The sequence below is a fragment of the Notamacropus eugenii genome, chromosome 1 (genome assembly GCF_028372415.1).
Source record: "Notamacropus eugenii isolate mMacEug1 chromosome 1, mMacEug1.pri_v2, whole genome shotgun sequence".
NCBI classification, from domain to species: domain Eukaryota; kingdom Metazoa; phylum Chordata; class Mammalia; order Diprotodontia; family Macropodidae; genus Notamacropus; species Notamacropus eugenii.
In genome coordinates, this window is record NC_092872.1 from 15,862,526 (window position 1) to 15,876,485 (window position 13,960).

At 38.3% G+C, this 13,960-nt stretch overlaps 1 protein-coding gene across 1 annotated transcript in view; it reads right to left on the reverse strand.

The window, feature by feature from the left end:
- GRIN3A (glutamate ionotropic receptor NMDA type subunit 3A) overlaps positions 1-13,960 on the reverse strand; it is a 215,892-nt gene that overhangs the window by 115,586 nt on the left and 86,346 nt on the right. The window contains exon 3 of the mRNA XM_072655052.1: positions 5,238-6,285. Coding sequence (XP_072511153.1) covers positions 5,238-6,285 — 1,048 coding nt within the window. The remainder of the gene's footprint in view (positions 1-5,237; positions 6,286-13,960) is intronic.

Below are 13,960 nucleotides of genomic sequence, written 5' to 3' on the forward strand. Positions count from 1 at the left end.
CAATTGACTTTGATTTGAGTGAGGGAGGGCTGTGCAAGGTCATTAGCCTCACTTTCTCCTCCAGAGTCATCTGAATTCAATGGCCAGATATCCATCAGGACAACTGGAGATGGTCCAGTATACAATGGAAGACCCTGGCTCTTTTTAGGCTAAGACCTGAAAAGTTTCTCACTTTGAGTGAGGTAGCACCCATTCAGTGAATAGGCCTCTTTAAGAAGTGAGTCAACGGATGACCCCTTTAATTTTAAAAAAAAAAAATCAAACTGGGAGGGGAAGACCCTCAGGGTCGCTGGTTAAAAGAGAAACAGTTACTATTGACATTCACTGTGAGCCTGGAGGTCCCAAAATACAGCCATTAAATGGTTCTTGGACAGGGACCTATGGTGGTCCAATCTGTGAATTCCAGAGGTGAAATTGGTTTAAGGGTTGGTCTTTGAGAAAAGAGAAAGAAAGAAAAGAAGGAAAGAAAAAGAAAGAAAAAAGAAAGAAAAGAAGAAAGAGGAAGGAAGGTATCTAGCCAATAAATCCCAAGTTAACTAGGCAGTTTCTAGCCATCAAAATTTACCTTCCTTTGGAGAGGAGAGGGAGAGGGAGAAGACAAGCTGAGTTACCCAAGTAGCTGGATTCCCATTCAGGCAGCTTGGACTACTCACAGGTTGTTTATCCTTTGTTTTCGAAGAGGTCCATGGCATCAAGGAGAACATAATAGGTGAGTCTGAACTCAAGAAATACAGGACCCTCACCTAGAGCCCTCCAGTTAACTGATACCTAGAGCCAAGATTAAACCACAAAACCCTACAAAACATGAAACTCTTGCCACCCTCCTCATTAATATCCTCCTCTACTTTTTTATTATTTTGCCACAGAATTTTTTGAAAAGAAAACTCCTTTTCATAAGAGGTTGCCTATAACCAGTGATTGACTCCATGGATTATTGGGGAGGGGATGACCACGTTCCCTTTCTGTCTTCCCCTCCCTTGAAGGTCAGTGGTACACTGCATATTATATGCTCACCTTTGGGCATCATAGACAGCCTATTGAAGGGACAAAGATGGGGAGATGGAAAGCCAAGTTCAGGCAACAACTAAATCCAATTTGGCTGGATTATTGAATAGGTGATGGAGAAGGAAGGAATGATAGGAAACTTCTGGAATGGTTATTGTGTCTGCTGGTTTTGCTTTTAACTGTTTTTCTTTGTTACAAGGTGAGATTTGTGGTTAGGAGATGGGGGAAGGGAGTATATCTGGAAGTAGCTGTAAGCACCGTAAAAAAGAAAGGGTATTGATACAACTTATTAAAAAAAGGAATGAGAGAAAATATGGAAAGCTAGCTGAAGCCAGATAGCGTAAGGCTTTAAGTGGCAGGCTGAGGAGTTCTTATTTTATCCTCGAGGCAATAGCCTGGCTAGTTACTACCTGTAATGCAGTATTGATCTTTTCCAAGTCTATCGATCAATTATTGTTCTGAGGGATAAGTAAGGTTTGAAAAATTATCATCAGCTCTTACTTGGGGAGCATCACAGCATCCTGGCTTGTCAGCTGGGCTTCCCTTGTTTGCATTTGGTTGAGACCTGTTAGGGTTTTATCATTATGATTTCCTCTTAAGTACCCTAAAATAATTTCTCCCTCATATTTGAAATGTGTGGTGTTCATGACTTGGCTTTAGTGATCTATATATTGTAATGCTGAAGCTCTGTTAGAAGTGTGAATAAAGTGAAATATTAGAAGACACTCTAATAACAATGCAAACTGAATATTCATGAAGCAGCTTTAGTTTAATGAATACAGTAAACTTGGTGCCCCAGATGGAAGGCTAAATGCATTAAATCCTCATTCTTCTTTCTCTAAATTATTCTTCAGCTTTAGATATTTCCACTTATCTTCTCTCTCTTTCTCCTTCTCTTTTCCTCCCCTTCTCTGCTCTAGTCATTTTAAAAAAAAGTCATTTCTATTCTGTATATATTTAAGTCTATGGGTCTGTAATGACAATGATTTATATATAACAAACCAACTATTTGGCAATAGCTTGCCAATAATTTGGCATAGTGTTATGAAAATATTCAATTAACTGATAATCTGGAAAATGCTGAGTTCCAGGATAAAAACAGAATTGTTTTCCCCCACTGATTTTTGGCATGTCAAACAGTTTGGTCTTCCCTTAGTTGAGGGAATGCAATGGTGTGGCAAAATAAAAAGATGATTCATGTGGATCAAAAGAGAGAATTAGCCAAATTAGGATATAGGGAAAACACTAGATTTAGAGTCAGAAGAACTGGATTAAAACCCTGACTTTGCCCCGAGGTAACCTTGGCTAAGTCCTTTAATTTCTGGGTTCCATTTTCCTCATTTACAAGATAAGGGGCTTGATCTCTAAATTCATCTGCTACTCATTTCACGGCAGATCTTAGAATTTTCTTAAAACATAATAGGATCCTTCCTGAAAACAAGGCATGCCTCTCTTAACAGTATTTTTCAATAGATTCATTATAGTTTTAAAGACCCTTAGGTCCATTTTCAAAAAAATCCCAGGAAAGATGTCCTCATATTTAAACAAGTCATGTTTACGTAACCCCAAAACAACTCAAGAAGAAAATAATGGCAAAAGCTATTTTTATCATCATGATGACATAAAAAAAATGCCTGGGCTTATTGATTGGAATTTTCACTTTTTAGCTTCTTGTTTTGGCACTGGTACTGAATTCCGTCTACAATTTGGAAGAAGAAGTATCTAATGTAGGAAGGTTGATTCTATACTATGCTTAAGCCAGTATTTGAAAAACAAAAAGTTCAGGTAGTTTATTGATCCCAGTAGCCTCTCTACTCTGCTAAATGCAGAAACTCTGGGGAAGTTCAAATCCCTGAGTCACTTGGGTAGTGTAAGACTAGCAGTAATGGTCCAGAGCCCCTTTTCCACCAGTGGGGAGTCTGAATATCATCTAGCCATTTCTCTAGGAGTCTTTACTCTCCCCATAAGCATGAATCAGCACCAGTCTTCAGGTCCAGGTTCCTTGTTCCCTTCACCCACTGATTGGTTCTACTAGACCCAGAAAAGAACCCTATAAAAACCTACTTGATTTTACTGTGGGGGTGCCCACTTCCTTCTAGTGGTTCCGTGAGATTACCCAATTCCACTAGGGCTTTAGCTGAGTGGACCCATTTTCACCATTCTCCTTGACCAATCTTCAGACTGTAAGTCTATCTCCTCAATAAAGCAAACTAGCCTTGCTGTCTTGGTATCTGTTTTATGCTTGCTTCTTTATACTGGCCTGTTGGTAGCCTGAATCTGTCTAAATCTGCATGGAGATAGGGAGCCAACTAATTCTTTTGTCAGAATTGGTTTCTCTGATTTTCACACTCACAGAGTTGATTTGTTTCATATTGTTTAAGTTGTTTACATACAGTCTCTTAAACATATAACATTAAAGATTTATGGAAGTATGTGGATAATCCACTGAGCGTAGAGTCCCACCCCCAGAAAAGATTCAGACAGTTTAGAGATAGAGGAAATTAGTACAAAATGGAGAGGAGGATACAAGTTCCATCCTCAATATTCACCTGTTAAGTTGGCTGATGTTTTAATTGTATATCTGAGGCTTAAGGAACTGAAAAATGTTCATTGAATTCCAAGTAAATCATTGAATTTCTTCACTGAAGGGAACTCATTACTACTCCTGATGACTCCCTTCTAATTGAATCCTGTTACATGGGCAATGCCATTTATCAGGAGCTGTACAGGCAAAATTTGTTATTGGCCTTTGGTTGCAAAACAAATCTAAAGACTTAATCTAACCCAGGAGAACTATTGAAAACTTGTCAGGGGCTGTAAGGCCATGGAGATTAGTCTATTTAGTCCTTAGCTATTTGCTAAAGACCACTAAAAACATTCTCTTCATGGGTATTGTTATGAAAATGAGGTTTTAAAAGATATGTTAAATGAAATTTTAAAGTAAACTCCTGTAAGAAGTGGTCCATCTATGTGCACTTTACATGGTGGGATATTGGGTTGCACAAGCATTCTCCAGTTCAGTGGCTTGCTGAACAGTTGATCCAATGTTATCGTCTTTCTTTTGCAGCAGATAACCCCTCACCTAATTTGCTTTGAGAAATATTTACTACTTTCTAATTTAATGAAAACTTAATCTAAGATTTAACCAAAGACTACACTTCCATTAAACTTGAGCTTTCATTCCAATCTCAAGTTATGCGTCCCTGAGTATGATGAAATGGTATTTATCCAATCAGAAGATGAGGCTAACAAAATCCAGGTTTGCCTGTCACTAGCTTAAGTGGGGGAAAACAGTTCTAGAGGTTAGATGCATTCAATATAATTAGCTGCTCTATCTCAAGTCAACTTACTTGGCTCTTGCAACTCCTAGTTCCAAATGAAAAATTACCACTGTCCAAAGTATTTTTCTTTGCACTGACATGTCCCTGAAAAGGGCCACAACAGCCTCTGAGTGTAAGAAGTGCTCAGTTTAGGCTACCTTGTAATAAATACTAGGTCCACAAGATTAACTATGAGTTCTCCCAACTATGTTGCTTTTTTTAATGAGCAAATGGATGCTTTGCTAGTGAGCAAATGTATTGTTTTCCTGATTTCCTTCCACTGACCTCAAAGGAAAGCAATTCATCATTTTGTAAAGGCTATATTGGGTAAAGTTGCTTTATACCAACTAGTTTTTCCTCTTGGGTTTAGGGTAGGCCAGAAATGAGGAGTATCTGACAAAATATTTGACTGCTGACATCTTTTACCTAGGATGGTCAATGTCTAGGGAATATTTACCATTAAGAGACATTTCTAATAGAACTCTGAAACGACTGCTTCCAAGAATGTCTTTCTTTTCACCGACAATAAATTAAAGAATGACCTACCCAAGACAATAAATCGGCTTCCTGAATTCTCCCTTAAGTGGGTGATGGAGATAACTGCATTGTACCTGATGGAATTTCAACAAACACAATAAAAACAAATGCTAGATTACTTGATGATGAACCTAGAGATCTCTATCCTACTCTCTATTATGACATGTGCTTTGTGGCCATAGTGAAGTTGGCTAACTTCTCTGGGCCTCAGTGTTCTAATCTGAAAAATGAGGGGATTGGGTTAGATGACCAGAATGACTTTTATGTTTGAACGGCACATAATTCTAAAGGGATAAGAGATTTAGTATGAGACTTAAATGTATAATAAAGAGGGCTAAAGTAAGTAAGCTGAAATTTATAGATTTTTCCTTTTACCTTTGGGTCATGTATCCCAGAGAGCTCTTCATATATTTTCTCTCCAACCATGACAGCAGCTAGATTTGCTGTGTATGTAGAAAGGCAAAACAAACAGAAAATAGCCCAGAGGTTCATTAAAAATCTTCCAGTCCAGCATTTGGGAGGTTTGATGGCCACGGTTCTGCCAAATAAGATGGCATAACAGACATTCAAGGCTGAAGAGAAGGAGAAGACTTTACTCCTATTCCGCCCTTTGGGAGTCATTCCAAAGGGACTTTTCCATTCATATAGAGTGAGGAATATGGCGGTAATGTGGAGGGCCACAAATATCCCCAGCCACATTGTCCAGTGGAGTGGCCACATGAAGGCTCCAATAGGAGCTGCCGTGTCTCGGGTTCTCACTAAGATTCCCAAGCTGGTGGAGAAGAAGGGGCTGGTGAAGTCAATCACCTGGCTGCGAGCAGTGTTTATGCTAAAGGAAGTGACTGCCATATGGGCTGTCCCACTCAAGAGGTCCCCAACTAGCCCAGTCCAGTGGCCATTTTTCCAGGCTCCATACTTCCCATCTCCAACAATGTAGAGATCAAAGTCAAAGTTCAGGTCCTCTGCCAGCTTCTCCAGAAGATCAATGCAGTAGCCATAACAACACTTCTTATACTTAATGGGCACTGTATCATTATCACCCTGGAGGCTGTCAAAAAGGTCATCCAATATGGAGGAGTTGTTTGTCAGTGGGTCCAGGCAGAGCTGACCAGCAGGGCATAGACCATCATCATCCACCTGACGTGTGAAGACAAATGGATGCTCAATCAGGGTGACCACTCTCAGATGTAGCCGGGCTGGGTGTTGAAAGTTGGTTCTGTGTCTTTGGGCTTGTTCTGGCCATATCCCATAGTCCATGACAATCTTCCCTCCCTGCCAGCTGCCCAGGCGGGTCCACATTGGCTTCCCTACTGGGTCATGCTGTAGATTCCAGATGAAAAAGTTGTTTTCAGAGCTTAGGATGGTGGTTTCTTTCACCTTGATGGAACCACTGAGGCCCCTGAAGGTAGTGTTGGCTAGAAACCTGTCAAAGAAGAGCAGAGGAAAGAAATTAAGAAGAGAGATGAGACATTGGGTAGTAGATGCTGGTTCTACTTTTTAGAAGGGGGCAATAACCAATGTTTGACCTACATCCTGAACTTTTAATTTTATTTAAAATAAAGTTAATTGCATTAGAAAGGTCTACGGCAATCCTAGCCAAAAGAAGACAATTACTTTGATTGAGAGAATGAACTAGCAACCCCAGATTCATATACCATTTTTCTATGGTCCTGCACTTTATCAATTGATTTTGTTTCCCTCCCCTTGATCCCCAGTGAATTGAAGTGTTAATTATACTCTTTTTTAATAGTCTCAATTAGCACTCTAGCAGCTTCCTCAGAGATAGAGACTTGGCATATTTTAACTACAGCACATTGCTCTCCTTTGCAAATAGATCATGTATACATGGGTAGGGGAATACTTGCTACCACAATAGATGCCATTTAAATATGCTTAAAGTAGCCCTGTAAATTGTATAATCTTTAAGTAGAAAAAAAATTTTTCTATCCTGTCTATCCATTCCCCTCTCTTTCTTTTTCTCTGTCTCTGCCTGCCTTTCTGTTTGTCTCTGTTTTTTCATCTGTAGAAAAAGAGGTAGCATTTAAACTGTTTACCTTACAGTGCTGTTGTAAGGCAAGTACTGGGTGAGCCATTCAAGCTCTATGGAAATATGAGCTATTATTATGAAGTCAATCAGAGAGGCATATTGGATGACTTCTAAAGATGATAAAATAAAATCATATTTCTCAGAAAGGTCTCAGATCTTATATTTCCTCAATGACCCTTTAGGAACGTATTTTAGTTCAAGCTACAGGAGGGTCATCTGCCCAAAAAACCAAAGAAAATGTCCAGTTGAATATTTTATGCTTCAAACAAACCCACCAACACTATTCCTTATATGTGTCCTAATACCAGAGAAACAAGGATGAGCTTATTATTGGTCATGACCGTTATCCTTCCTAAGTTGGTATAAGTAAAACAAACAGAGACAAAACCTTTGCAATAGTTATGCACAGTTGGAGTTTATTGATTAAGACTCTGGGCTCTCCTGTACCTTAAATCATAAGAAAGGAATCATTATGATGACTAATATTTTTATATTTATTTTTTATTATTATTATTTTATTATTATCTCTTCAACAATTCAATTCAGTTCTAAAGGCATTTAATAATAACCTACTTTGTGCTAGCTGAAGACACAATTCTTGTCCTCAAGGAGCTTATATTCTACTGATTCGATACAATATCTATATAGATATACACATACGTACACATGTATATACATATATATGCACACATATATGTGTGTATGAGTGTATACATTTACACAATATACATAAACATGCAAAGTAACATGGAGTCTAGGGAATAGGAGAGCATTAGCAAGTGGTGGAAATAAGAAAGGGATGGACTGAACCTTAAAGGAAGCTCAGGGTTCTAGGAAGAAAAGGAGGCAGTGTGTTCTAGGGGCCCAGAAATGGATGACAGAATGTCATATATGAGTAAGAGCAAGTTGGCCAGTTTGGCTGGGATGTTGAATATATGAAAAGAAGTGATGCAAAATGAATCTGGATGCAGCTATATGGCAAAGGGATTAAATTCCCAATAAAAGAGCTTACCATTTATCCTGGAAGCAAATTAATTCAACTCAAAAGCTTTTATTAGGTGTCTCCTAGTGCCAGTACTGTGTTAGGGGACAGGGATACCAATACAAATATGAAACAGCCCCTCTGCCTCAAGTGGCTTACATTCTGTTGGAGGTAGTAGAAAGCAACTGAAGCATTTTGAATAGAAGTGGGACATGAAAGAGAGATTATTTTGGTAGCTATGTAGCAGACAGATTGTGGAACAAAGAGACCGGAAGTGGGGAACCCATTGTTCAGAATGTTTCTGGTTGAGGTAAGTGAGAGGCAACATGGTGTCAAAAGGCAAAACGTGTGGTGGAAAAAAAGGTGTTTGATTGGGCATCACAGCACCTAGATTCAAATCCTAGAGATGGTATTTACTATTGGCGCTGACTTGGCCAAGTCACTTCAGTTCTCTCAGCTTCAATTTTCTGTTCTTTGACTTAAAATGGTTGGACTTGATGATTTCCATCGTTTTTTCCAGCTCAAAATCTATTATCCTATAAATGGAAGGAGCTGCATGTGCTGGGTATATAATAGGAACTTATTTTGGTTTAACAGATATTTTTAAGTGAAAGGGTGGAATATTCCCCAATTTCCTAGAGGTATGCTAGGTAGAATACTGGACTTGGATCAGGGATGTGATGATAAATGTTTAACAAGCGGCTCTCTGAAAAAAATGAACCAAAACCCTTTAAAGTTTAATCTGCTTTGTTAATATTTTCTCTATTACTTTCTTAAGTCTAGATAATCAACCATAATAAATCAAGCCCTGATTTGTAGCATTTGATAGTTTCCTATGTGAAAATGTATTCACTGAAAATTTAGCAATTAATTGAGAGCCAGTTCAAGCTTTTCAAAGCACATCCCTGGTTTGGAGTCAAAAAAATGAGTTAAAATCTTGACCCCTATACTTACCAACTGTGTGATATTAGGCAAGTTACTTAATCTCTCTGTTTCAGTTTCCCCACCTGTAAAAATGGGGATAATAATAGCACCTGCTTCAGAGAGTTGTTATGAGATAATAGATGTGAAGGGATTTATAAATCTTAAAGCAGTATATACCTATTAGTAAATAATCTTGTTCATTATTATTATATATGATATTAAATATATTATATGATTATTATATATTGATATGTTAGGTATTACATATATATAGATAGATAGATAGATAGATATACATGTATAAGTTCAAGACTCTAACAAAACTGATTCATCTCTTAGCTATCACTGGTTGATCCATAAGTCACAGATTCAAACAATTAGTAAACAGTTTAGTAATCAAGAAAACAGAGATATAAAATAAGTATGAAGAATGTGCTAATCTTCATTCATGATGAAGCAGTAAATTCCATTTTGAAGATGAAGAGCGAGGGAGAACAAAGCTCCTACCTCAATAAATGCCCTGAGTGTGTTTATTTGGAGAGATTTGTATGTAAGGGTAATTATTCACATTAGTACTCCCCAGTGGTCGTGGATTAATTAAACTTAATGCCAGTTTGCTATAAATAATGAAGTCTTAGGCATCTAAAAACCTCACAATAGCTTTCTGCTTCTTTAGAGAAGTAGGGAACTAAATAATTAAAATGTGCAGATTAATCAATTGATAATTAGTCAGGTTCTTTTGGAGAGGGAAGACTTTAGCTGTGTTTTGGACGAGCAGGTTCCTATTATAACTATTTCCTGAAATTCACCTTCTACAACTAACTGAAGAATAAAACTGTTAGTGCAAGTCGGGGGTTATATAATTTAGGTCATTTTAATGTTCAGAAAAGTAGACTAAACATCATAGGCTCATGGATGCTCTTATTTACTCCTTGGCTTCTTTTAATTGTGAGGATCAGAAAAGTCTTGGGATCGATGGGCCCTGGAAGGGGCATCTACATCTACCATGCTTTTGCCTAAATGTATACCTTAACCATTTTAGATAAAAGAGGTCCTAAAAACTTCTGGAGGAAGCTCTACTATCTCATTCTAGCTGCAGTGGTTAGAGAGAATGTTAGACGTAGAGCAAGGAAGGTCTGAATTAAAATCTTGTCTCAGACATTTATTTAGCTATGTGACTATGGACAAGACATTAATGTCACTCAATCTCATTTTTCTCATCTATAAGATGGGATCTATATAACATATAACATATCTATATATAATCTATATAATAGATCTATATAATATATATAATTCTATATTTATATAAAGCATTAATAGATACGATATATCTATGTAATAGCAGCTACCTCATATACTTGTTGTGAGGATGAGTTGAAATGACGTATGTAAAGCATTTTGCAAGACTGAAGACAATATATAAATATTGTCATTATTTTTGTTTGCCTGTTGCACTAAGCACTGAGATACAAAGACAAAAAAGAAACAGTTTCTACTCTCAAAGATCTTATATTCTAACGCAGAAGAAAACCCATAAATAGAAAATACGGTATATGTGTGTGCATATATATACCTACATATAGGTGAATATATGTATATGTGTATATATATGTATATATATATATACACTCTTCATATATATACATATGTATGTATGTATGTGAAGAGAATACAAATAAATTCAATACAATTAAATGTGTGACAGTTTGGGAGGGAGACCTAAGAGTTGGGGAGATCAGGAAAGATTTCATGTAAAAGTGATTCTTGAGCCATTGTTATTGCCGGCCCTTCATTCTCAAAGAGGACTGTGACATCAGGAAGGTGATGCCATGACTTGCAAATGAATTGGATTTAAGTGAGGCAGGGCTGTGCAAAGTTATCAGCCTTACTTTCTCCCTCAGAACCATTTGGATCCTAGGTCAGGACCACTGAAGATGGCCCTCAATGCTTGAGCTACAGCTTCAAGGAAGAGGGAGATTCTGTAAGTCTGAGGTAAGGAAGGAGCCCATTTCATTCCAGATGGGGTGGAGGTGAAGGGTAGAGCCAGTACAAGGGTACAGGGCTGGGAGAGATGGCAGATCATATGTGATGAATGGAGAAAGACCAGTTTGGCTGGATTACAGAGAGCAGGAGGAAGAATAATGCCCAACAAAATTGGAAAGATAGATTTGTGTCAGATGGAAAAGGGCCTTTAAAAACTAAACAGAAGATTTTATATTTCATTCTAATGGTTGCTGAAGTTTACTGAGTTGGGGAGTGACATAGTCAGAGAGTTATTTTTTAAAGAAATTCACTGGCAACAGATTAGAGGATGGATTGTAGTGGAGGGAAACTTGAATTAGAAAGACCAGTTAGGAGGTTGTTAGAATGACCCACATTGGAAGGGATAAAGGCCTGAATTAAGGTCCAAGATCCTCTAAGTAGAAAGAAGGGGTCAGATGCAAAAGATATTGTGTAGGTAGAAATCACAAGATTTAGCAACTGATTAGATAGGTAGGGTAAGGGAAAGTCAGGTGTAGAGCATACTACTGAAAGTAGAAAGCTGGAAGAGGGGAAGGGTGATGGTACCTTTGACAGAAATATGGAAGTTTGAAAGAATAGTGGGTTTGGTGGGGAAAGATAATGACTTCTTTTTTTGGATATGTTTGGTTTGAGGTGTTTGGGGGATATCTATTTTGAAACACACAACAGGCAATTAATCATGTGGAACTCAAGCTCAGGGGAGAGAACAGGGCAGGATATAGAAATCTGTGAGTCATATGCATGGAGATGATAAATACTTTGTAGTTAGTGAGGTCATCAAAGAAAATGTGGAATGAGAAGAGGAGCCAGAAGAGTATTGAGGAGCACTCACAGTGAAGAGGCACAGTATGGACGAGAAACCAGCCAAGGGGACTAAGAATTAGAGGTTATATGGTGAGATGGAGGAATCAGAAAAGAGTTGTGTCACAAACATGTAGAGAGGAGGGATTATCCAAGAGGGAGAGGGTGCTAAATATTAGTAAATACAGCAGAGAGATCAAGTAGAAGAAAAGATCTTTGGATTTCAATTAAGAGATCAAAGGCAATTTTGGAGAGAGCAGTTTCAGTTGGCATTATGTTAGAAGTCAGATTTCAAATAATTAGGAAACAAATGAGAGGAAAGGAAGGGGTAACAATAAATATAGATAGATTTTTCTGGGAATTTGGTTAAGAAAGGCAGAAGACACAGAATAACGGCTTGAGAGGATGGTAGGATCTATTGAAAGTTTTTTAAGGGTAGAGGAGATTTGAGCATATTTGAAAGCCATAGGGAGAAGTTAAAGATAAGGGTTAATTTTGGTTATAATCTGCTGGAGGAGACAAGAGAGGATAGGATCAAAGTTGTGGCAAGGAAAAGGGCACATCATTATGAGAGCCTATGGGAAAAGAGAAGAGAACAGGAGATATGGATAAAGTTTTAAGATGAATAGAATGAGAAAAAAAGGATTGAATAGTCTTAATTTTCTCAGTCATGTATCAGTTACGGTTTTAAGCTAAAAGGATCAGAGTAGGGAGGAGGAGGAGGGGAAGTATAGGGGACTAGAGAGAAGAGAATGGCTGGAATAACTTCCTAGTGCAGTGAGATAGGGAATTAATTGGAGCAAAATAAAAGGATTTCCTTGCTCCAGTGAGAGCCCAGTTGAAATTGGATAATATGTATTTATAATGTACCAAGTTAACATATTTGTGTGATTTCCTCAAGTTCCATTCAGCAGTATAGAAATAGGAATGGAAAAGGAAGATGGTGTCAGTACTCCAAAGCTGAGTTTTGGCAAGGGATGATTGCTGATAGAAAGGAACAAGAGATTTGAGAGTGTAGTTTTTGGGGTTAAATTGACTAATAGCGTAAGCCATGACCACTTTATATTAAACTCAACTCACTTTGTGGATTTCTCTACTTCTTCACTAACTGCCTTCTAAAACAGGAGAAACTTCTGTCCTGAGGCCCACTTTCCTGATAGGTGACTCTTTAGGCTAGATCATGATTTCATGGGGGGGTCTCAGCCATGCACATGCCATTTCTAGATTGTCTCATTCTTCCCCACCAACTGCAAGATTTCTAGTTCTCCTTTATGTGTTGTCTTTTTTCATTCAGATGTAAGCTCCTCAAGGGTAGAAACCATCTTGTTTTCTTGTATTTACAAGCACTTGTATCCCTAGCATTTAGCACTGTGAAAAATCATCCTTATTCCCCCCTCTCTCCATCCCCACTGGAAAGGAAAGAAAGTGAAATCAGAGCACAGATCTGAGCACCTGAGACGGTACTGAGGGATGGAGGAATTGGAAATTGTAATGAGGAAAAAGAATCGGCTTAAGAGGGATGAGACACATAAGGAGAGACGGAATGATAGGAGGTTTTGTTCAGATGGAGGATGTTAGAGCTTTTGCTTAAGGAAGTAAACACTTGTTGATAAGGGTGAGATTCAGTGTAGCAGAAGGACTATGTGTAGCTGAAGTAGAGTCATTGAGTAGGTCAGATTTAAGGAGACTGAGGAGCTGGGAGGTTAGAGTTTGAGGGAGCATTGATATGGATATCACATAAGGACAGGAGTTGGGAAGGTGAGAAAGAAAATGAGAAGTGTGTGTGTGTGTGTGTGTGTGTGTGTGTGCAGAAAAATCTGGAGGCTGGCATATAGCAACCACCATGATATGGACTGGGTAGAAAATTTTAGTTGAGTAAATTTCAAAGAGGGTATGTTGCTAAGTGATGGAAAAGGGAGAGTCTGGAAGTGGCAGTGGGGAGCAAATAATATTCTAACTCTTTTCCCAGATGTGTGTGTGTGTGTGTGTGTGTGTGTGTGTGCGTGCATGTGCGTGTGTGTGTAGTGTCAGAAGTGGTCTTGGTAAGAATGAAAGTATAGCTAGTGCTGGAGAGGATAGCAAGGGATATAATGTGACAAGAGGGAGCCAGGGCTCAGTAAAGGATAGTATATGGAAGAAATTTGAGAGAAAATGGTCTAGAATGAAGGCAAGTATGTTTACTATGGAAAGAGAATTACAGGGGGCAGAGAGGAGAGATGAGCAGAGGTGGAGTGGAACATAGATGAGGTACCGGTGGGAAGGTTGAGATAAGAGATTTGGGAAGTGGAGAATGGAAATAATTTGCTGTCATGTGACCTA